General features: G+C 45.4%; 1 protein-coding gene across 1 annotated transcript in view; it reads right to left on the bottom strand.

The window, feature by feature from the left end:
- The window catches only part of LOC143925474 (zinc finger translocation-associated protein-like), a 62,357-nt gene extending 40,078 nt beyond the window's left edge, over window positions 1–22,279 (bottom strand). The window contains exons 1-4 of the mRNA XM_077449999.1: window positions 22,240–22,279; window positions 21,513–21,962; window positions 20,037–20,947; window positions 18,924–19,188 (exon numbers count right to left, since the gene is read on the bottom strand). Of these exons, the coding sequence (XP_077306125.1) occupies window positions 18,924–19,188; window positions 20,037–20,947; window positions 21,513–21,962; window positions 22,240–22,279 (1,666 nt within the window). The remainder of the gene's footprint in view (window positions 1–18,923; window positions 19,189–20,036; window positions 20,948–21,512; window positions 21,963–22,239) is intronic.
- Between the last annotated feature and the right edge of the window lie 950 nt (window positions 22,280–23,229).

Genomic DNA, 23,229 nt, shown 5'->3' on the forward strand with positions numbered 1-23,229 from the left:
ACAGTCTTTTTTTAAAATTGGCAGCTGCAGCTCTGTACATTAATCTCCATGCTGGGTACTGCACTCTAGGGGGAGGCAGAGAGCACAGCACACACTGCTAGAGGCCTCTCCTTTGGTTTCACTTTCACAGTAAACATCGTGCCCGAACTCCTGCACAGCCGATGTGTTACACATCGGCTGAGGAAACATATGCAGCCACCGCTGTGGAGAGGGGGACTTTAGAGCGAGACCCCACAGGCTGACTGCAGCATAGGTGAGGAGGGAGGGGAGGAGGAGAGCTAAAAACAGAATGACACCCCCGTGATGGGCGGCACCGGGGGTGGGGCCAAGCTCCGCAAGCCCCGCCCCATTTTCGGCACCAGTATCGGCGGAAATTCTCTTTCGGCTTTTTGCCGAAAGGGCCATTTTCGGCCGATATGTTTCGGCGGCCGAAATTTCGGTGCATCACTAGTATTAACGTTCAGAGACAATTTAAACGTGTAACTAGAATTACCAGTAATCCCAAAACTTATGAAGTTTGATTAGATGACATGGAGGGCAGGCTCCGACAGTGTGGATATCCTTGAGACAGTTCATAAAGAACGTAATAATTTACAATCCAGCAAGCCTAAAATCACAGGTCGGAGAACGCCATTAATTTTCCGATTTCACCCGTATTCTAATAGAGTATACAATACGATTAAAAAACATTGGCCTGTTAATAGTAATTACTCTACGGTTCCAGAATTTTATCTTCCTCCCTTGCAATCATATCATCGAGGGAGAACAATTTATGATAGACTTGTAAAATCAGATCAACATTGTACACCTATTCCCCATATTACTTTTTTGGAGCCACAGAAGAAAGGCTAATTTCCTTGTTGTAGTTAATGTACTAGTATGATCAGGGTAAGAGTTTCTCTCACCCACAAAAAGACTATGACATACCAATAAAAGATTACTACACTTGTCAATCCTCTTATGTAGTGTACATTATCAAATGTCCATGTGGGATTTTGTATGTAGGGGAAACTATACAGACGGTCAAGGACCGTATTGCTAGACACAAATACGCCATTAGGGATAAACTGGATAAATCACCACTGGCGCAAAACTTAATTGAAAAGGGCATACGGTATCACAACTAAGTTATATGGTGATAGATGGTATACCCAGGAATAGACGGGGAGGAAGTAGGGAGTAGGGAGTTGAGAAAAAGAGAGGTTAATTGGATTCATCAGTTGCAAACCCTACATACTAAAAGGGTTAAAGAGGAAGTAAACCTCTTCAAACCACTTTGACCTACAGGTAAGCCTAGATTAAGGCTTACCTGTAGGTCCAAGCAATATCTCCTAAACCTATATGGTTTAGGAGATATTTGCCCGAAAATGGGCACCGCTGTCTACGGCGCATGCGCCGTAGACAGCGGCGCGCAGGCGCACTAAATGCGGCAAATCCAAGAATGGATTTGCCTAATTTGTCGACTCCCGTGCGCATGCGCGGGAGTGACGTCATCGCGGGTTCTCTGAATGGCAGAGCTGCGAGACGCGACTCCCGTGCGCATGCGCGGGAGTGACGTCATCGCGGCTTCGCCGCTGTCATTGGTCGGAGCTGCGAGACGCCACCAGCAAGATGGATGCGGCGGACTACAGGGATCAGCGGCGACTTCGCTGGCTCCTGTGTCAGGTAAGTGACACATAATGAGCTACTATGCGATGCGTAGTAGTCCATTATGCTTTACCTTTGCAGGGAAAAAAAGAGGAAGTAAACCCATCAGGGTTTACTTCCTCTTTAAATTCAGATTTGGTTTACATTTCTCTGTGAGAGATTCTTTATTGAGCTATATATTTTTATTTTTTTTAGTCATGTTTTTTGCAATAATTTTGGCATATATACTGTATGTACATATTCGTTTTTTTTATATAAGAAAGTAGGATATTAATATCCAATGATTCCAATAATATATTTAAAATAACATATAGATTGATATTTCTAGATATAGGTTAAGCTTTTTTGTTTCCTTTTTTCCCCCCCCCCTTTCCTATTTTTGACAGAAGATCCCTAGCCGACAGTGTTCTGATGTGGTGTGGGAGATCTGAGACACCTGTTGATTTTTTCGCTTTAATATTAGATTAGGTTATATAGTAATAATGAATTTTGTACAAGTACTTATATAGTAATTGATTATGGATTGCTTAATTGTTTAAAGATGTATAAGAGCTATATATTCATCATTGTATATGGTCATTTATAGGCATTTGGTCTTTGAAGAAGGGCGTTATCTGCCTAAGCCCGAAACGGAATACCATGCAACTTTGATGTATTTTTAAAACTTTTTCATTAAATTATTTTTGCGTAGTAATCTTGTTTTCTTTTATATATGTACCACATCTACCAAAAACGTGATGGTTTCCTTCAGTCTAGGAGATATTGTAGCTGACTGATCATCATCCCGGGAGGAGTCCTCCAACAATTCCTGTTCCCCCTTCACTTCTTCCTTTCCCTCCTTATTATCCAGGAGCAAGACTTCCACCGTAGCAAAGTCTGAAAGTGATTCAGAAGGGGATGCCAACTAGGGGAGTTTAAGATCTTAGCATCCAGTGATTTCTATCAGCATAGAGACCTTCATCAGCTCCACAATAGAATTTTGTGTAATAAAAAACTAAAAAGAAAAAAAAAAAAAAAAGAAAGAAAAAAAAAGGCTATAGCAATTCTTTATTGTTCAGAATACTCTGTAGCATGCATTTTTCTTCCTTTTTCTTGGCTGTCCAGATCACTCTAAAAAGCAGTGGTCTCCAAACTGTGGCCCGGGGGCTGGAAGCGGCCTTTTGCTTGCCTTTATCTTGTCCTTGGTGCACTATTCCTACAATAAATACCAATGATGGGGCACCATTCCTCCCCATTGACACCATCGATGAGGAACTATTTCTACAATGGATACCAATGATGGGGCACTAATCCTCACATGGACACCAGCATTGGGCGCTACTCCTCCAATTGACACGTATTCCTCTAAAATTAATGATGGGACACAACTGACACTCACTGCCAAAATGTTTATACTCCCCTTGGCCATAGCTAGTTAAAAAAAAAATTAAAAAGGGAGGGATGAACTGTATCCGAGTGGTTAAGGAAGGATGCTGAGAAGTAGAGGTCAGAGGACAATGAAGTTGAGGTACTAGGGGAAGCCCAAGTCACACTTTCGTGGCCCTCTGCACATTGTGTGCTGGCCTTTTCCCTTGTCCTAGTGCCTTTGTGCCTGACACACATCATGTGGGTGAAAGGAACCCCTGAGTGGTACCCTTGACCCAAGCTTTGGCACAGAAGGGCCGCAGCTGATCTGCATCGCATAAGTGAAGGCTGCTGGATAACTCAAGGGCTTGTGATAATCCAAGAGCCCAGCAGTGGAGGAGAGATTGTTTCCTGAAGAGTCTGCTGAAAGCATATGCCTAAAATGGTGCCCACAGCTAAGGGAGAACAAGAAGCACTTCTGGGGCATGACCTAGTACACAGCATGGGCAACAGTATGCCCAAGTTTCTCAATGTGTAGCAGTACGACAGGGTTGCTACAAAAGAATGTCCCAGTAAAAAGGGAAAAAGTTGCAGAGCGCTCCATGGGGGCCATACATGTTTAAAGTGGCTCAGCTGCTGTGCAAAACACTGTTGCTGGCTAAAGGATTCACACCTCCCATCACTCTCAACAGCAAAACCGGGATAAAGGATCCAGGGACTAGCCAAGTATTGGGGATGACCCCTATGCAAGGGAAGGAGCTCAGTCCCAGCCTATCCCCTCCATGTTTCTGAGCCCTCCTTCGCAAGCTAATATATACCCAACTTTATCTATTTTGAAAGACCATAACCCTCCACCATGGTAGGGGTCCTCATGGGCAGGGCTCTACCAGATGTACCACGGCCTTGGAACTGTATAGTGGTTTGCTGCTAACTGCATCTCACTGTAGTGCTGTACTCTGACGCAGAGTTAAGTGTTCACAGCAAACTTACAGACTGGCCCTGTATCTTCCATGCAGTTGGGTTCAAGTACAGTCTGTCCAGAAGCACTGATGCAAAAGTTGCAAAAGGCAGCATTGGTGGCTTAGATGCAGCTAGGAAGGGAGAAAGATCCTCTTTAGGTGGAATATGCAAACAAAAACAAGCTCTCACTAGAATGGAGTCCATTGTGGGACATAGGACACCTTTACTATTATGTTATACTGCCACCTACATTAATGGATACTGGAAAACAAAAAAATAAATAAAAATAAAATAGTTGTAGGCCAGCCCAGGGACAACTCCTCCTACAGCCAGCATGCCTCAGTTTTGCAGAAAATAGTACAAATCCCATGAACACAGGGGGGTGGGACCTGTGTCTCTCAATGGACTCCAAGAAAAGGATTTTATGGAGAGTATAAAATTGAATTAAACTTCTCATCCATTGAGGAACACTGGAAGTCTTCACCACTGGGATGTCCAAAAGCAGCCCAACTGAGGGTTGGGCAACAGCAAACAACTGCAAACAGGCCCAATGCAAAAAAGAACTAAGGGCTGCCTGCAGATCAACCTCAAGGACCAACACATAAAAATGGCATCAGAAGAGGCCAAACCTTTCATGGTGGAACTATGCCTAATGCCCGAAGAAAAAAAAATGTATTTTTTTTTTACAATTTTAACAGGTTAAAAAATCACAGTTACTGAAAGTGCACTCAGAGGTGCAGTCGCTGTAAATCTGAGGGGTAGATCTGAAATGAGGGGAAGCTCTGCTGATTTTATTATCCAATCACATGCAAGCTAAAATGCTGTTCATTTTCCTTGGATGTCCCCCTCGGATCTACAGTAAGTGCACTTTGCACTTGTAGTGCAAAGTGGATTTGCCTTTAGTAAATAACCCCCATACATTCTTACCTTGCACTAACAGGGAAACCAATGTATGGTTAAGATGTTCAAAAGAGTGTATATAATAAATATCTCTCTGTCTCTCTAATATATATATATATATATATATTTTAAAAACATATATATACATACATGTCTCTTGGTAGAAGATGGATTGAGCAACTACTGATGTGAGGCAAACCGCCCTTTGGTTTCAATCCCAGTCCCCAGGAATGGTGTTATACTGTTATGCACACTGAAGTTCAAAAAAGCCTTTTCTGGACGCCAGATTGCTGGCAGAAAACGCCGGTTGAAAAACGTGCTTTTAACAGCGTTTTGTACTAGCGTTTATGAGCGTTAGCATTTATGGGCGGTTTCAATAAAAATACACAGAGGACACTCCAAAAATCCCACAGTGCATTCCAAACTCCCACATGCATTGAAAAAATAGAATGCCGAACACTAATAAACACGTGTTTATGAGCATTTATAATAGTTTATCGGCGTTTGTCGTTTTTTGGCAGTGAAAAACGCCACTTTAAACGAGAACTTCTGGCGTTCAGAAAAAAGCCCATAAACACCACTGCTCATTAAAGCTAGAAAAACGTCCATGTGTGCAACACATAGGCTAGTCGAGTGGAGTTTATGGGCTTTTAAAAAAAAAAAAAGAAAACGCCCAAACTCCAATAAACTGTAGTTCATGAGCTCCAGTGTGCATGGAGCCTAAGGGTGAGCCACAAAAAGACCCAATAAGAAGAAGGGGGGGGGGGGGCTGCAACTAACGATTATTGTCATAATCGATTAATCAGACGATCATTTTTTTCGATTAAGCAGATAAAATCATTTAAAAAAAAAAAACGTAATATGCCATTTTTCCATTTATTTAAAAGTAAGAATGAAAAAAGCTGAGTGTTACACGCAAACTGCAGAATAACACACCAATCATGGGACACTATTCCCCTCACCCACCCAGGAACACCAATGGGGCACTATTCTCCCCCTCCCAGGAAAATCAATGATGGGACACGACTATTCCACCCACCTCCCCGGAACACCAATGATGGAGCACCCCCCCCCCCCCCAGGAATACGTAGGAGTGTTAGGATGGGGCACTGTCATAAAAATGAATGTACGTTTTAGGTTTTATTTTACTGTTCTATTAGCCGCTACCTTTCACAGTCAAGTGTGCAGCTCGCCAGCTCAGCTCCCCTCGCGGCTGCTTCTTGCCTCTGTTTCCTTGAGACAGCAGCAGGTGGGGCTGAGAAGATAAGTGGGAAGCGGACATCAGAGGAGAGGCGAGGAGGAGAGGCGAGGATGTGCCTCGTAACATACGGCAGCACCTTGTACACAGGCAGAAGGAGGATTTATTTAATGGACAGACAGGGAGGAAGGTGCGAACCAACTAATCGATAATTAAAATCGTAGTCAGCGATTTTCATTATCAATTAATCATTGCAGCCCTAGGGGAGGGTTTCCATTAAGCCAAAGAAATAAAGGAATGATAGCCTTGTAAGGATTGTCCCAGCATGAAGAGTTCTCACCTGGTTCCCTGTATATGTGTGTCAACTTCCAGTGTTTCCACAATTAATTGGACCACTGAATGGAGGCCTTCATAGACTGTGGTATATTTATATATAAAGGGAGTCTGCTGTGATTGCCAGGGAAGGAGGAAGGAGGGATCCCTGAGGCCACCCATGTCGCCCAGATCACAAATCCTGTGTGACCTGGAGGGGACTGGGGAGGACTCATCTGTCCACTGACATGCCAGGCAAGGTTCACATCACCGCCATTGCATATAACTCCACCTAATCCATCTTCCAGGTTTGCAGGTATCCCAGTGGAGGTGTGGGTGGCGGCAAGTGTGCCCCCAGCTGATAGTTATCAGCAGAGGGGAATCAGGGCCGCACCTGCAAAAAAGGGGAGGATCGGAGCTGACCGAGCAGCAGAAAAATAATAAAAATTGCTAAAAATATCTTGCCTATCAAGGAGCCTCAAACAGTCAAAAAACTTAGAGATGCTCCAGACTTCCTACATCCAGAGAAATCAGAGTGTGTAGGGTATGGACCATAAGTTATCAGGTTGGCGAGGAACATTTGCCCAGGTTAAAACAGAGCAAAGAAAAACTGCCAGGAATGCCTACCTCTAGACGGGTCACTAGACCATTCCTTTCTAATGCCAGAGGCTTCTTGCATCAGGAAACTTGCTTGTTCAGCATGCAGAAGGGTCCAGGGTGTCATGGTGCTTCCCCCAACTTCCATGAAGAACACACCCAGATGACTGGACCACTCCCTTATGTCTAGAAGAAGCCAGCTGAAAGAAACTGGCCTTCTGAAGATAGCACTTGAAGTGAGCAGAGAGGACAGGGCTGGAATACAAGGTTGCTTCCCAAATAAGAATAAACAATTTTTCTCGTCACAGCAAAACTTCCTGTTCCTACTCAATGGTAGAGGCTTGCTAGGACCATGATGTTGTTCAACAGTATCCATATCTGGAGTCCTATCCAAGTATCAGGGGCCTGCAATATAGTAAGAAACACCTACTTGGGGACTACAGAATGTAGATGTGAGCTCCCGATGACAGGACTTTCTGGACAAAAGGAACGGAAATTTTCCCCAATAATAAAGACTGATTCACAAAGTCATTAAAGCGGGAGTCCGCCGGGAGTTCCGCGTTTTTTTTTTTTTTTTTTTAAAAGCCAGCAGCTACAAATACTGCAGCTGCTGACTTTTAAAATAAGGACACTTACCCGCCCAGCGCGCCTGCGATGTCGGCACCCGAAGCCGATCTCTCGATCGTCTCTCGGGTGCTGCCGCCGCCATCTTGGGTATGGGAATCAGGAAGTGGAGCCTTTCGGCTTCATTTCCCAGTTCCCTACTGAGCATGCGCGAGTCACGCTGCGCAATAAGGATGGTCCCGCTGCCTCTGGGATCTGTGTGTTTCCCAGCAGATAGCGGGGGACTTTCGGAAAGGGGCGTAGATTCTGCAGATAGCTATGCCGGAAGTGGGTGCAGATACCTGTACTGTACAGGTACCTGCACCCCCCTCCCCCCTGAAAGGTGCCAATTGTGGCGCCGGAGGGGGGAGGATTCCAATGAGCGGAAGGTCCACTTTAGGGTGGACCTCCGCTTTAACTACCTGTTACTCGGGGCAGAAAGTTTATTATGCGGAGGAACCTGATCCACAACAGCAGAGGAAGGGTCTGAGGTAATCCGAGAAGAGACTGGTTTAAAGAGCATGGCCTTTCAGCATACTATGCTCCTGCAACAGAGTGACAGGCAACTTCCTGACCAAGGGAAAGGGACACGAGAGGAAATTAAAGTGGAGTGCCACCAAAAAAAAAAAAAAAGAATTATTTTTTTTACTTGCCTTATAATGGCTGTTTCTATGTGGTCCCTCGAAATCTTCCCTCAGCGCAGAAAGGGAGTTCACCTCTCAACCCTCCTTCTAGGCAACCTGGGACACGACAGGTCCCAGATGATTGCACAGCCAGTCACAGCACATCGCGTGACTTGCGCAGTGGGTGCCCAGCTGTGAAGCCACTGCTGGACACCCACAGTTAAAATGCCGGCGCCGCGGAGCGGAGGGGGGAGATGAACGGGGCTTTGATTTCCCCGCATCGCTGAACTCTAGGATAGGTAAGTGTCTGATTATAGTTTTGCAAACGGCTGGAGGGATGCCAGTTTGAGACCCCTGTCCTAGATGCTACCAGCAGGCCATAACAGCTAAACTCTAAACCTCCAGACATCTGCTCTACACACTCAATAAGGTAAGGATTCCCTGCAGTGGTGGGGGTATCCTTTTGAGTCATTTAGACAATTCCGCTCAAGCAAAATAGGGCTAAGGGCAGGGCTCACCAGCAAATACTGGGTTTTGCAGGGGGATTCTAACTGTTGGGTGGGAGAATCCTAGAATGCCTAGTCGTTTCCCTGTTACGGTGGGCCACTGGCAGATCCACAGTGGATATAGACCACTGTTTATCAAAGTCCTTCCCAAAACCTAGTTAGGGCGCAGGGGGTTTCCAGGACCCATCAGAGTGCTTTTAATCTACATGGAATACCTCAAAGAGCAGGTCTTTGCAATTCTAAGAGCTCTGAAAGACCTAAATATTAAAGACAGCTGAGTAGAATGTACCGCATCAATAGGAGCTGAAATGCTCTCCTTTAACCACGTGACGCAAATCGGCATACCCGTACGCTGGTACTTTGATGCAAAAAAACAGGGTTATGGCAGCAGCTAGCTGCCATAACCTTGGTATTTTCAGGAACAGAGTGCATGTCTCTTTAAGATAAAAGGTAACCTCCATGGTGGATTTGCCACAAGATCACTTTTATCTGCGGCAGGAGAGGTGCCGCCTCCCCCCCACCGCTACCAGATGATCGCATCCTCTCCCATGGATACCTGGCTGTCGACTGAGGGGGAAGATGGTCCCTGCTCGGCTCCATAGCATGGAAGGGCAGAAATGATGTCAAAACATCACTTCCGCCCATAGCTCTTAAAAAAGGTTTTTTATTTTTTTGCATTTTAGTGTAAATATGAGATCTGAGGTGCTTTTTTTCTATTACAAGGGAGGTTTACATTCCTTGCAATAGGAATAAAAAGTGACCCAATTTTATTTTTTGTTTAAACTGTCAAAATAAAAAATCTAAAATAAAATGAAAAAAAAAAACAACACATTTTTTAAGCACCCCGTCCCGACGAGCTCGTGTGCAGAAGCGAACACATACGTGAGTAGCGCCCGCATTTGAAAAACGATGTTCAAACCACACGTGAGGTATCGCCTTGATCGTTAGAGTGAGAGCAATAATCCTAATCCTAGACCTCCTCTGCAACTCAAGACTGGTAAATTTTGGAGATTTTTATGAGTAAAAGTTTGTCGCCATTCCACGAGCAGGTGCAATTTTGAAGCATGACATGTTGGGTATCAATTTACTTGGCATAATATTATTATTCACAATGTGAAAAAAATAATTTGGCTAACTTTACTGTTTTTTTTTTAATTAAAAAATAAGACAAGAAGTGCGCTTGTAAGACCACTGCGCAAATACGGTGTGACAAAAAGTATTGCAACGACCACCATTTTATTCTAGGGTGTTAGAAAAAAACTGGGATTTTTGTACTCACTGTAAAATCCTTTTCTCTGAAGTTCATTGACGGATACAAGTCCTTTAAATCTTGACCTTACGGTTATCACGCCACCTTCAGGACTAGGCAGAACATGCAAAACAGCAAGACTACACAGTACCACCCAGGAGGTGGTCCCACTGGCTATAACTCCTCACCCTGCTTCCTGTGGCTCAGTTCATCAAAAAAGCAGTACAAACAAAACTAGGAGGGGTGGGTGCTGTGTCCGTCAATGAACTTCAGAGAAAAGGATTTTACGGCGAGTACATAAATCCCATTTCCTCTTTCGTTCATTGACGGAGACAACTCCTTTAAATTTTGACCTTAGGGACATCCACAAGCAGTGTAAAAAAAGAAAGAATAAAAGGGGGAGGGGTGGAAACAGAAAGAAATAACTTCAGCCACAACAAGAGGAACTCTTCAAACAGAGAAGTTGCCACCTTAAACGGCTGCCATTAAAACCTGCGGCCAACTTATGCAAAAAAAAAAATGCATTCACAAACTTGTAACTTAATGAAAGTCTCAATTACAACCTTACACCGCCATCTGAAAAACCTTGCGGCCAAAGCAAGCATCCGAAGATGCGTTTGCTTCAACTTTGTAGAATTTTGTAAAAGTGTGAACGGCCGACCATGTCGCTGCCTTACACACCTGGGAAACAGGCGCTTGATGTCGGATAGCCCAGGAGGCTCCAATTGCCCAGGTGGAATGAGCTGCGACAGGACAAAGGGGGTACCCACCCCTTTAAGGCATAGGCCTGAACCACAATTTGTCTGATCCACCGAGAGATGGTGGTCGACAAGACCACCAGACCTTTTTCTTCAGACCAGCCACCGAGACAAAAAGTCTGACCTCCGGAAAGGAGCCGTAGCAGACAGATGCACCCGTAGAGCCTGGACCACATCCAGGGAATGTAAAGTAACTTCTTTCAGATGTGTCAGCTTAGGACATAGGGATGGTAACATGATGTCCTCATTTTAGATGGAAGGCCGAAACCACCTTTGGAAGAAAAGAGAGCTGCGGACATAGCACCGCCTTATTCTTGTGGAGGACCAAGTAAGGAGACTTGCATGACAAGGCTGCCAACTCACAAACCCGCCTGGCATATGTAATAGCTACCAGAAAGACTACTTTCCAAGAAAGAGTCAACAAGGGAATCTCCCTAATATTTTCAAATGGCGGTTTCTGAAGAACCGATAGCACCAGATTCAAATCCCACGGAGGTAGCGGTGGTTGAACCGGAGGGGCTACGTGTCAAACTCCTTGCACAAATGTACTCAATGAGTGAGTCACCAAGGGACGTTGGAAAGAGACAGCCAAGGCTGATATCTGGCCCTTGATGGTGCTCAAGGAAAGTTTCTGATCCTCTCCTCGCTGTAAAAACAGCAGGATCCTGGAAACTGAGTATGTGCACGGACGTCACCCCATCTCCTCACACATGGAGATGTAAGCCTTCCATGTACGATGTTAAATCTTCAGAGAAGAGGACCTCCATGCCCTCAGCATAGTGGAAATTACCGAGTCTGACAGACCTCGGTCTGTCAGCCCAGGTACTCCAGGCTTTGAGTCAGCACTAACACCGACTTTTTTAGATTCAGTACCCAACCAAACTCCCGGAGAGTCTGTATGGTGATCGCTACGTCCTCCCTTAATTCTGAGGCGGAAGCTGCCCTCAGAAGGAGGTCGTCTAAGTAACCCACAATTGTGATCCCGCGTTGCCTTCAAGAGGAAGTAAAGGGAAAAAAAAACACACCCTGTAAAGGCAAAGGCATAATGAGCTAGTATGCATAGCATACTAACTCATTATGAATAACTTACCTGAGAACGAAGCCCCCGAAGCGGTCCTCCGTCTTCCTCTTCGCCGCTGCCATGTATCCTGGAGCTGCTCCGGCACTGTAATTCTGAGCCATGAGGACGTCACTCCCGCGCATGCGCACTGGAGCCGACACTCGCGGCATATCGCTGCGATCTGTGGCCTGCCCAGTGCGCCTGCCCGCCGCTGTCTACGCGCATGCGCCATAGACAGTGGTGGCTGTCTTCGGGTAAAAATCTCCTAAACCGTATAGGTTTAGGAGATATTTCTTGGACCTACAGGTAAGGCCGCGTACACACGCGGGGACTGTTCGCTCAACTTTGTCCGCTGAACAGTGTTTCAGCGGACAGTCCGCCCGTGTGTGGGCTTTCAGCGGACAGTTTCAGCGGACAGTTTGACGAACAAAGTTTTTCGGAAATTCCGAAAAACTGTCCGCTGAAACTTGGTTTGAGCGAACAGTCCGCCCGTGTGTAGGCAACTTTCGAAATGAGCAAACTGTTCCCGCTCGGAGGAAAGTCTGCTCATTTCGAGCGCGTCTCCAGGTAGGCGGGGCCCACGAAGGAGACGTTGCGGGCTCCGCCGCCTGGTATGGACTTAAAGGGGAACCCCAACACCGAAAAAAATCGGCGTGGGGGTCCCCCCAAAGTCCACAACAGACCCTTGTCCGAGCACGCTACCCGGCCGGCCAGGAAAGGGGGGCAAGCGAGCGCGCCCCCCCTCCTGAGCCGTACCAGGCCGCGTGCCCTCAACATGGGGGGTGCCTTGGGGAAGGGGGGGCCGCGCGGCCCCCCCACCCCAAAGCACCTTGTCCCCATGTTGATGAGGACAAGGGCCTCTTCCCGACAACCCTGGCCGTTGGTTGTCGGGGTCTGCGGGCGGGGGGCTTATCGGAATCCGGGAGCCCCCTTTAATAAGGGGGCCCCCGGATACCGGCCCCCCACCCTATGTGAATGAGTATGGGGTACAATGTACCCCTACCCATTCACCTGTAAAATAAAAGTACCCAAAAAAAAAACACAACACACGAGATAAAATATTTTATTGCACAGCTCCGGGGGTCTTCCGTCTTCGGGGGTCTTGTCCCCCTCTTCGGTTCTTCTGCCGGGCCACCGCGCCTTCTTATAGCTCTTTTGCAGGCGGTGGCCCGGTCTTCTGTCGCCGCCTTCCGTTCTTCTGTCGCCGCCTTCCGTTCTTCTGCCGGGCCACCGCGCCTTCTTATAGCTCTTTTGCAGGCGGTGGCCCGGTCTTCTGTCGCCGCTGTCGCCGCCGCGTTCCGTTCTTGTTCTTCTTCTTGTTCTTCTTCTTCTTCTCCGGGAGATGTTGACACGTCGCTCTCTCCGGAATGCCAGAGCCGCGCTGAGCGGCCACTTATATAGTGACAATGGGGCGGTGTCACATGGTATATGTCACATGGGTTGGTCACATGGGTTGATGTCACATGGGGACTATGACATTGTAAGGGGGCGGGGTCACCATGTGACCAACCCATGTGACATATACCATGTGACACCGCCCCATTGTCACTATATAAGTGGCCGCTCAGCGCGGCTCTGGCATTCCGGCCGGAGAGAGCGACGTGTCAACATCTCCTGGAGAAGAAGAAGAAGAACAAGAAGAACAAGAACGGAACGCGGCGGCGACAGCGGCGACAGAAGACCGGGCCACCGCCTGCAAAAGAGCTATAAGAAGGCGCGGTGGCCTGGCAGAAGAACGGAAGGCTGACAGAAGAACGGAAGGCGGCGACAGAAGACCGGGCCAACGCCTGCAAAAGAGCTATAAGAAGGCGCGGTGGCCCGGCAGAAGAACCGAAGAGGCGGACAAGACCCCCGAAGACGGAAGACCCCCGGAGCTGTGCAATAAAATATTTTATCTCGTGTGTTGTGTTTTTTTTTTGGGTACTTTTATTTTACAGGTGAATGGGTAGGGGTACATTGTACCCCATACTCATTCACATAGGGTGGGGGGCCGGTATCCGGGGGCCCCCTTATTAAAGGGGGCTCCCGGATTCCGATAAGCCCCCCGCCCGCAGACCCCGACAACCAACGGCCAGGGTTGTCGGGAAGAGGCCCTTGTCCTCATCAACATGGGGACAAGGTGCTTTGGGGTGGGGGGGCCGCGCGGCCCCCCCTTCCCCAAGGCACCCCCCATGTTGAGGGCACGCGGCCTGGTACGGCTCAGGAGGGGGGGCGCGCTCGCTCGCCCCCCTTTCCTGGCCGGCCGGGTAGCGTGCTCGGACAAGGGTCTGTTGTGTACTTTGGGGGGACCCCCACGCCGATTTTTTTCGGCGTTGGGGTTCCCCTTTAAGTCCATTCCAGGCGGCGGAGCCCGCGACGTCTCCGTCGCGGGCCCCGCCTACCTTGACACGCGCTCGAAATGAGCGGACTGTTGCCTCATGTGTGGGCGAGTCCGCTCATTTCAAAAGTTGCGCGGACTTAGTACGACGAACAAAGTTTGCCGTATTTGTCCGCTCAAAAAGTGCCGTGTGTGGGCGTGTTCGTTCATTCAAAAGTTTGAGCGGACTGTTTGACGAACTTAGTTTCGGCAGACAGTCCCCGCGTGTGTACGCCGCCTAAGCCTTAAAGTGGTTGTAAACCCTTACAAACCACTTTGACCTACAGGTAAGCCTAGATTAAGGCTTACCTGTAGGTCCAAGAAATATCTCCTAAACCTATACGGTTTAGGAGATATTTGCCTGAAGACAGGCACCGCTGTCTATGGCGCATGCGCAGGCGCACTGAGCGCGGCATTTGCAACAATGGAGCTGCCGCGCGTGTCGGCTCCCGTGCGCATATAGGTACATGTAAGTATGCATCCTTGATATCCAAGGACGCCAGGAAGTCCCCCTGATGGAGTGCAGCGACCACGGAGCAACTGATTCCATCCTGAACCTTTGCACTTTCACAAAGCTGTTGAGGGCCTTGAGGTCCAGGATTGAACGTACCCCTTCCTTCTTTGGGACTACAAACAGATTGGAGTAGAATCCCTGAAAACTTTCCAGCGTTGGTACAGGTACTATCATCCCGCGCAGCAGCAGGTCCTGTACTGCCCCGAACAGGGCTTCCCAATGAGCCAGAAGCAGATGAAGGTTGGAGGGAAAGAATCTTGTATCCCGATGAAACCAGTTCGCAAACCCACTGGTCGGACAGTAGGGAGGTCCACCAAGCTGCAAACTCCCCAAGGCGACCCCCCACTCGAGAGAGTCGGGCGGGGGCAACCCTTCATGCGGTAACATTTTTGCTCGCAGGCTGATTTGTTGCTTTTGTCCTTCAGCTGGTGCCTTGTCGGACTGGAAACGCTTACCTGCCGAGCCAGGCGGGCTGCGCTAACCATTCTAACTGTGCAAACGGTCCTGGTCCGCATCCTCTGACACATTAGAACAGGGGCCGTCTGTCACCGCAGGGCCCAGATCTGAATCAGAGCTTTCCCCAGAAGACAGGGGGCGTTTACCCCCTTGCACCCGCAACCCTGGCAACAAAGGTCTCCAGGACCAACGACAAAACATCCATAGGCACTGCATTTTGTGCAGGTGAGCCAGTTGCAATAGCAGGGATGTCTGGGGAAGAAGCACTGGCTTCTGACTGCCGCCGTCTGCTCTGCCCTGTATCAGTCACAAAGTACCGGCCGTTCTAGCAAAACAATCACCAAGAAAATGGCCACGAACCTTCTAGAAAATGGCTGACAGCATATACACCCCATAAGGCTACAGGAAAATGGCCGCAGCCCGCGCGGCAGACTCCCCTCATGGCAAACACCCCGATTACCTCACTGTGACAGGAAAAAAAGCAGGTAAAGAAAAAAGCGGACCCTGACAGCCAGCGCAACACCCCCCGCCAAGGCCCAGAGCCCCCCCGGCCAGGTACATACACCGCACCTCATGCCCAGTCACACAGTGGTCCCAGCAGGGGGAGGAGGGAATGCATTAGAAAGGAAAGGGAGAGCGAGAGACCCCCCTGGTTGACCTCCCAGGGAATGCCCAGCTGCTCCATCCTGCCGAGGCCGGGGGATCCATATTTTACCTTCCTGTCAGGACTGCTAGACGCATTCCACCACAGACCCATCACCCGAGCAGTACGGAGTGGGTGTTGGCCACGGCACACTGTTACAGACAGCAGTAGCCCGGTCATATGTGTGCCCTGAAGCATATAGCCCACCGGCCGCTCCTGGACCATAAGGGGCATGTCGTGGCTGACCCAGCACATAGCTAGGGTCTGCTCACGCTCAATGGCTAGGCTGGGGAGACTGCAATGATCTATATAATCCAGCCTTTCCCCCAGCCCGGCTGTTGATTGTAGATCACAGGATCAAAATTGCAGAAAAAAAAAAAAAAAATTCCCCTCACGGAGCCAGGTCCTACACTAGGCAGAAAAAAACTGAGCTGTGGAAGCAGGGTGAGGGGTTATAGCCAATGGGACCGCCCCCTGTGCGGTGCTGTGCTGTGCAGACTTGCTATTTTTACATGTTCTGTCTAGTCCTCTCCTGAAGGTGGCATGATAACCCTAAGGTCAAGATTTAAAGGAGCTGTGTCCATCAATGAACTAAAGAGAAAAAAAATATATAATAATATTTGGTTCTAAGTAATTTTCTAGCAAAAAAAAAATTAACTTGTAGAAAAGTATTTAAAAAAAAGGCTGTTAGTAGATAAGCAATTGACACTGCAAGGAAATGGATGTGAGCACGGTTAGAACCTCTGTGGACAGAACCAGAGAAAAACTGGGTGAATATGGCCACAAGGTCTTGTGTAACTGTAGTAGAGACCGCAGTCGATAAGGCAAGGGATGCAGCCTCACCCAGAGAACCTAAGGAGGACTCCGATAACAAGGCAAACTCTATAATTGTAGGGTCACAGAATTCTAGACATCAGTACCATTGAAAGGTACAGAGCAAATGTCCCTACAACTGTTAGGGGAGTGTGAACTGGGGTTACCTGTTGCAGCGACTAGCAAGAATGTCATGAAGATCATATTTCACAGATTAAAAACTAACCTGTCAGTAATTTTTACACATGTAAACGGTCTGTATATGAACAGAAAACAAAACAAAAGCATGCCTGATAGAGCTGCACGATTCTGGACAAAAGGAGAATCACAATTTTTTTGCTTAGAATAAAAAGATCACTATTCTCGTGACGTAAAATCTTTCACATTATACAAAAAAAATTAAAAATTGGGCTAACTTTACAGGTTAGTTTTTTTTACAAAAAAAAATAAAAATTGCATTTGAAAGACCGCTGCACAAATATAGTGCGACATAAAATTTTGCAACAGCCACCATTTTATTCTCTAGGGTCGCTACTAAAAATAATATATATATATATATATATATATATATATATATATATATATATATATATACTGTTTGGGGGTTCTAATTTTTTATTTTTTTGCTAGAAAATTAAACGATTTTAACTTGAAACCAACAAATGTCAGAAAAAGGTTTAGTTTTTAACCACTTAAGCCTTAGACCATTTGGCTGGCCAAAGACCAGAGCACTTTTTGCGGTTCGGCACTGCGTCGCTTTAACGGACAATTGCACGGTTCTGCGATGTGGCTCCCAAACAAGATTGACGTTTGTTTTTTCCGCACAAATAGAGCTTTCTTTTGGTGGTATTTGATCACCTCTGCGATTTTTATTTTTTGCGAGATATATATATATATATATATATATATATATATATATAATATTATTATATATGCGCGAAAATTTTTACAAAAAAATAAAAAACTAATTTTTTACTATAATAAAATATCCCAAAAAATGTATAAAAAAAATAAAAAATAAAAACCACACACTTTTTTCCCCCCTCAGTTTAGGCCCATACTTATTCTTCTACATATTTTTGGTAAAAGAAAAAAAAAAAGAAAAAACACAATAAGCGTTTATTGATTGGTTTGCGCAAACATTATAGCAGCTATAAAATAGGGGATAGTTTTATAAAAAATTTTTTTTTACTAGTAATTGCTGCAATCAGCAATTTTTATCGTGACTGCAACATTATAGCAGACAGATCGGACACTTTTGGTGCTATTTTGGGACCATTCACGTTTATACAGCGATCAGTGCGATTAGAAATGTATTGAGTGCTGTGTAAATGTGACTAGCAGTGAAGGGGTTAACCCCTAGAGGGCAGTGAAGGGGTTAAGTGTGTTCTAGGGAGTGATTGTAACTGTGGGGGGGCTATGTGTGGCACGACACTGATCACCGCTACTGATTACAGGGATCTGTGATCAGTGTCACTAGGCACAATGGGGAAATGATTATACATCAGCATTTTCCTGTTCTTCCACTCCATGAGATGATCGCAGGTATTCCTGCGGACAGAGTTCGCGGGACCCGCGATCACACTCACGGAGTGCACACGCTTGCAAAATGCTTCTTAAAAGGGCAATATACAGTTACGTTAATATGCCTGCACGTGCCCTTCTGCCGACGTATATCAGCGTGAGCCAGTCGGCAAGAGGTTAAACTTTCCTCATTTACACATGAAGTCTGTTTATTTAATAAATTGGTACAATGTTTATACTTAAGTTCCACTGTTAAAGAATGTTGTGATTCTTGGCAGACTGCCCTGTTTTTTTTTTTCTTCCTTTGGAAGACTGCGGCTTCGGAAGAGCAGAGGATTCTTTGCATAGAAAGAATCGTGAAACACTTCTCAAGATCGCAACAATAAAAATCACAGTAACGATTCCTGACAATTAATCGTGCAGCTCTAATGCCTGCTATTACCTTTATTGGCCAAAAGATAATAAAAAAAAATAATAATATTAATTATATATAAAAGTCTTAAAATCCCCCCCCCCCATCACATCTGGACACACCTTGGGGGTGCCCGCTTTGCCGCAGCCTTTTAAGCCATGCTACAAATCCCAGAAGGATGTGGGATTATTCACAAAGCATATGTGTGGTGGGAGGACAATTGTGAAGCCAAAAGGAGTCACATCTGGCTTTCCACACTAAAAATACTGGTGCCAGGGACCCAAAGACAGAAGAACTGGATCGGGCAAAGATGGCAAGTGTTATTTTATTAAAGGTCAGCGGCTACAGTATTTGTAGCTGCTATTACCATTTTTTCCTAGGGTAAATATCCTCTATAAATTCATTCTACGCATATAAAAAACAAATACTTTCTTAATGTTCCTCTTACCTCCTAGAACAATTCCTTCCATGTTATGCTTTGCCATCAGTTTCTTTACTTCAGCCAGCTTATTTTCCCAGTCAAGGAGGACAGCTGCCTTTTGCTCAGCAGAGAAGTTGGATGTATGAGGGTGCTTCTGTACAATGTGTCTTTTTATGCTACTATCTTTCAGTACAGTTAGTGAAGAGCAACAATACATGCAGACCACACTTCCTCGCAGTCCATTGTAGTCCATCAGGTAATGTGAGCGCCAACGCATTTGATAAGCCAGGCCCTGGAAATTTGTAATGGAATTACCGCCATTATCTTTACACAAACTAACCTCCCATATGGCAGGGTCAACCCCTGCAGGCCATAGAGAAGGCTCGGTGTTAACAGAGGATGATGCCTTTTGTATCTGGAGGTCTTCCGGAACTGTAATAACTTTGGGAGCAATAACCCGATAGTTTTTTGAAGTGTCAGAAGTGGAGGTAGAGGGCTTTGGTTTTGGAGGTGTAATCACTGTATGCTCTGGTAGAACAGAGACCCGTGTGATAAGAATGGGTGCTGGAGTTTCCACTGTAAAAAAGGAAAACAAACAGAAAAGAATATGAATGGACATACAGTAAAATAAATATAATACTGATGCTTATCAAATTGCTGTAGCTTCACTATTATGGATGTCACTCACTTTTTAACAGGGGAACTCCAATTCCCAACACTGCTGGAGCTTGCTGTACTTGTGGAACTTGTTGCACCTGAATTATACGTTTCTCTGGAGTTGATAGTTTCTGCCCTTCTTCTATCAGCTTTGGACAATTATGCTTCTCCTGCTCATTTTTGATATTCCCAACTATCGTCTCCACAGCTGAAGCAGGAACCGGTCCTTTAAGTCTCATGATCGGTTCAGTCTGTTGGCTCCCTATTTTCACTTTTTCTTGCACACACTGCTTTTCATTTGACAGTGTTTGGACCGCTTTCACAAGTTCCATATGGTTAGACACTTTTGCTTGATCATCTTCCAACTGTGCCTCTGCAGCCTTACATTGTTCTTCAAGTGATTGCAACTTTTTAACTTTTAACTCCTCATTCCCCAGCAATGGGTCTTCAATACTCATAAGCTTTTCTTTCCTTCTCCTGTGCCTCTTTAGCTTTATGCGTCTCTTCCATGAGCAGCTGTGCCCCTTTAGTCTTCCTTTGCCCCTCTTGTAAGAGATTTGTTTCACTAGCTTTAAGTTTCTCATCCTCCAACAGTTGTGGCTCATTACTTTTCTGTGTCGCTTTCTCCAGCTGTGCCTCTCTAATCTTTTCGTGCTCCTCTAGCTTCTTCACTACTTCAGCTTTCAAGCCCTCATCTTGGAGCTTTGCCTCTTCAACATTGGTTTCTTCTTTTTCTTCTCCAATCTTTTCTTCCTCCAGTGATGTCACATTTCTGGACTCTAACTTAGTTTTCTTCAACTGTTGAGCATTGCCAAGTTTGAGACCATCTTTTTCCAAAGGCTCAACATTTTTTTGCTGTCCATTTTCCTTGGTTTCTCCATTAACATTTTCTTTCCCCACATTTTTTTGCGGTCTTGGATCTGTAATGGTTTTCTCTACCAAATAATCCTCTTCGTCTAAATTTTTTGTCAGATCAACCTCTGCATCTTCTTCCTCATCTTCATCCATTTCATCCTCAACATCTACAATCTCTTCTGGAGCCGCCTTACGGTTTATCCATGACTCTACTATAATACCTTTCTGTGCAGTGTTGAAATAAATTGATGTGGGATGATTGTCCAATATGTGCTTTTTAATATCATTAATACTGAGAGTTGGTAAGGCTGTTGCACACATCATACAATACAATGTGTCCCCTTGACAATCATAATCCATCAAAAACTCTAATCGTAACCATTGTTTAAAAGACTCATTCATGTACTGTTCTATTTGGCTTCTGTCTGGAGGTGGAGGCAGAGAAATCTCAGATCCTAATAGAGGACGCCATGATCCTTTTGATGCCAGAGGAAGACGACGACGCTTCTTTTTTGGACCAGGTGTAACTGTACTATCATCTGTAGAAAGAGGAAGGGAGGCGTTTACACATACGCTAATTAAGATGCACATATGTATATATATAAAATTATATATAGAGATGTAGATGGAAACACATTCTAAAAAAATGAACCAAAATATGAGACATGGTGGAAAGGAATTCTTTACAAGACAAAATACACAAATGCTTAACATAGTGACAAGACAAAAAAAGCCTAGTAAACACAAGAGCTTTCTGCTCTTTTCATACTGAACACTCAAAATTTCACTCGATTGTACTGACATGGTCCTACTGTTCTGCCGAGTGTGTGTGTGCAAGGGTTCTCTGTGCAGGTGAATGGACTGTTGCTTTGATTGTCTGTTAAACCCTTAAAAGTCGATTTTAACTGCAGGAATAATGGTAGCAAAGTAAACACTTTGCTTACCATCTGTGTGTGTTTGGGCAACAGGCCCCCACACCATTTAATAACGGACCCCTGGAAATCGGCTTCCAGGAATACTAGGCCTGTAGTTTTGAATATTGTCAATGAAAAGTATCCTGGAATTGACCACTGCCAGACTTGATATTTGTAGACCAAGATTTACCTGCCCCCTGCTCTTCGCCACCTGTAAGGGTCTGAGCATCAACACATAGATGGGCATCCCAGCCACCAATGATGACCTCCTTTTCACAGGGAGTCCAAGTGAGGGAATAGGGGTGTTTCTGCTGAATGTGTCGTTTGATGGTGCTGAGTTTCAAGGTGGCCAGGGAACTGCCACACACCATACAGATCATGCTATGAGAACATGCATTAAAGTCCATCAAATACTCAAGCCTCCAGTGACTGTGATAGTAACGCCGGTGGTCTTTTCCAGGAATGCGACTGTTCCCTGGCCGGAAAGCCCGCTCCTCGCAGCTCTCTTGCCCTCCTTCTTGGTTTCTCCCCTCTCCACTACTATCTGGGGAACTCCAGTCAAAAGAGGTGGAACCTGGGAAAAGCCCACCGGTATATGAATCTGATGGATCTGGATACAAGACATCTATTGAGCTTGAATCTATAATAAAGTGAAAGAATAAGGGGTTAAAATAACAGGGCAAAACAAAAGCTAAAGCTATGTCTCAGCAATGTTTAAAATACATGAATGTATTTGGTTAAGGATCAACACCCCAAATTCAAAATGTAGTTTTGAATGGAGCTTGGCAAGTTAAAATGTATTTTCCACCTGCTAACACCATATTATATAACATTATTGATGGCTGTTGGAACAAAAATTCTAATACCTGACAATCATTCCCTACAATCGAGGCTGCCACTGGCCCATTACACATTACCGGCCAGACTCTGATGAACAATTATACTGTATGCAATCATGCTCCTTTGTTCAGAGGGCCATGGAAAAAAAAAAAAACAAAAAAAAACAGTTGGTGTGTTAGTGAATGAAAACTTTTAAAAGACAACTAGAAAAAAAAAAATAACTTGCAGATGTTGATGATCATTCAGTGAAATTTAGGGTAAAAACCCTTTCCTAAATTTACTCTGATAAGAATATAGCATTTTTGGCTTCTGTGCCAGATGTCTTCTTAGGTTAAGAAAGTGATAGCTTTGCAAGATTTTTAAAGGTTTTGTAGTGTTTTCCATAAGCTTGCATGCATATCATATACTGTATGTGTGCATGTGATTCTGATTGCAGATATTATAAATTTTTATCCTACATAGAAAAATATAGAATTTACAAGTACTTCAAAAATTATATTTTGGGGTACAGTACAGGATACAGAAGTTAATACTATTGGTTATATGCCACTACCTTCAGGTGTTTAGACACTAGGAAAAGCACTCCCGAGAACTACCCCACAGTGTATCCATATAAGCTTGCACACTTTGTAAGGCTCCAGTTTAAGCAAGCAGTAAGGAGATCAGAGAAAAGAGGAGGGACCCCTGTCTTGTACTTTACTGCAAGATATGGAATTTACAGGTACATCAAAATTCCTATTATCTTTATCCTATAGTACAGGGCACAGGAGCTGATTCTAATACCATGGGAGGTCCCCAAGAAATAAATTGAGGGGTGGGCAAAATTGCAGCAAGGGGCCCACAAAAAGAAGGACTCAATGGACCCAAACAGCAGAATCACCTTATAGCCGAAGTATGAATAAGCAGAGACTCAAATAGCCAACTGCCAAGAGAAGGTTTTAAAAATAGGAAAAGAAGAACAGGCAGTGGCTCTCCGACTTTTAAAAAGGACTGAGGCTAGATGCTGGAAAGGACCCAAGAACCTCAACCGCCAGGGGAATGGGTGCAGGCAAGAACGAGGGACTCCT

Source organism: Lithobates pipiens, unplaced genomic scaffold, assembly GCF_037356315.1.
Source record: "Lithobates pipiens isolate NorthernLeopardFrog02 unplaced genomic scaffold, aLitPip1_a1.2 Scaffold_10, whole genome shotgun sequence".
Lineage (NCBI taxonomy): Eukaryota > Metazoa > Chordata > Amphibia > Anura > Ranidae > Lithobates > Lithobates pipiens.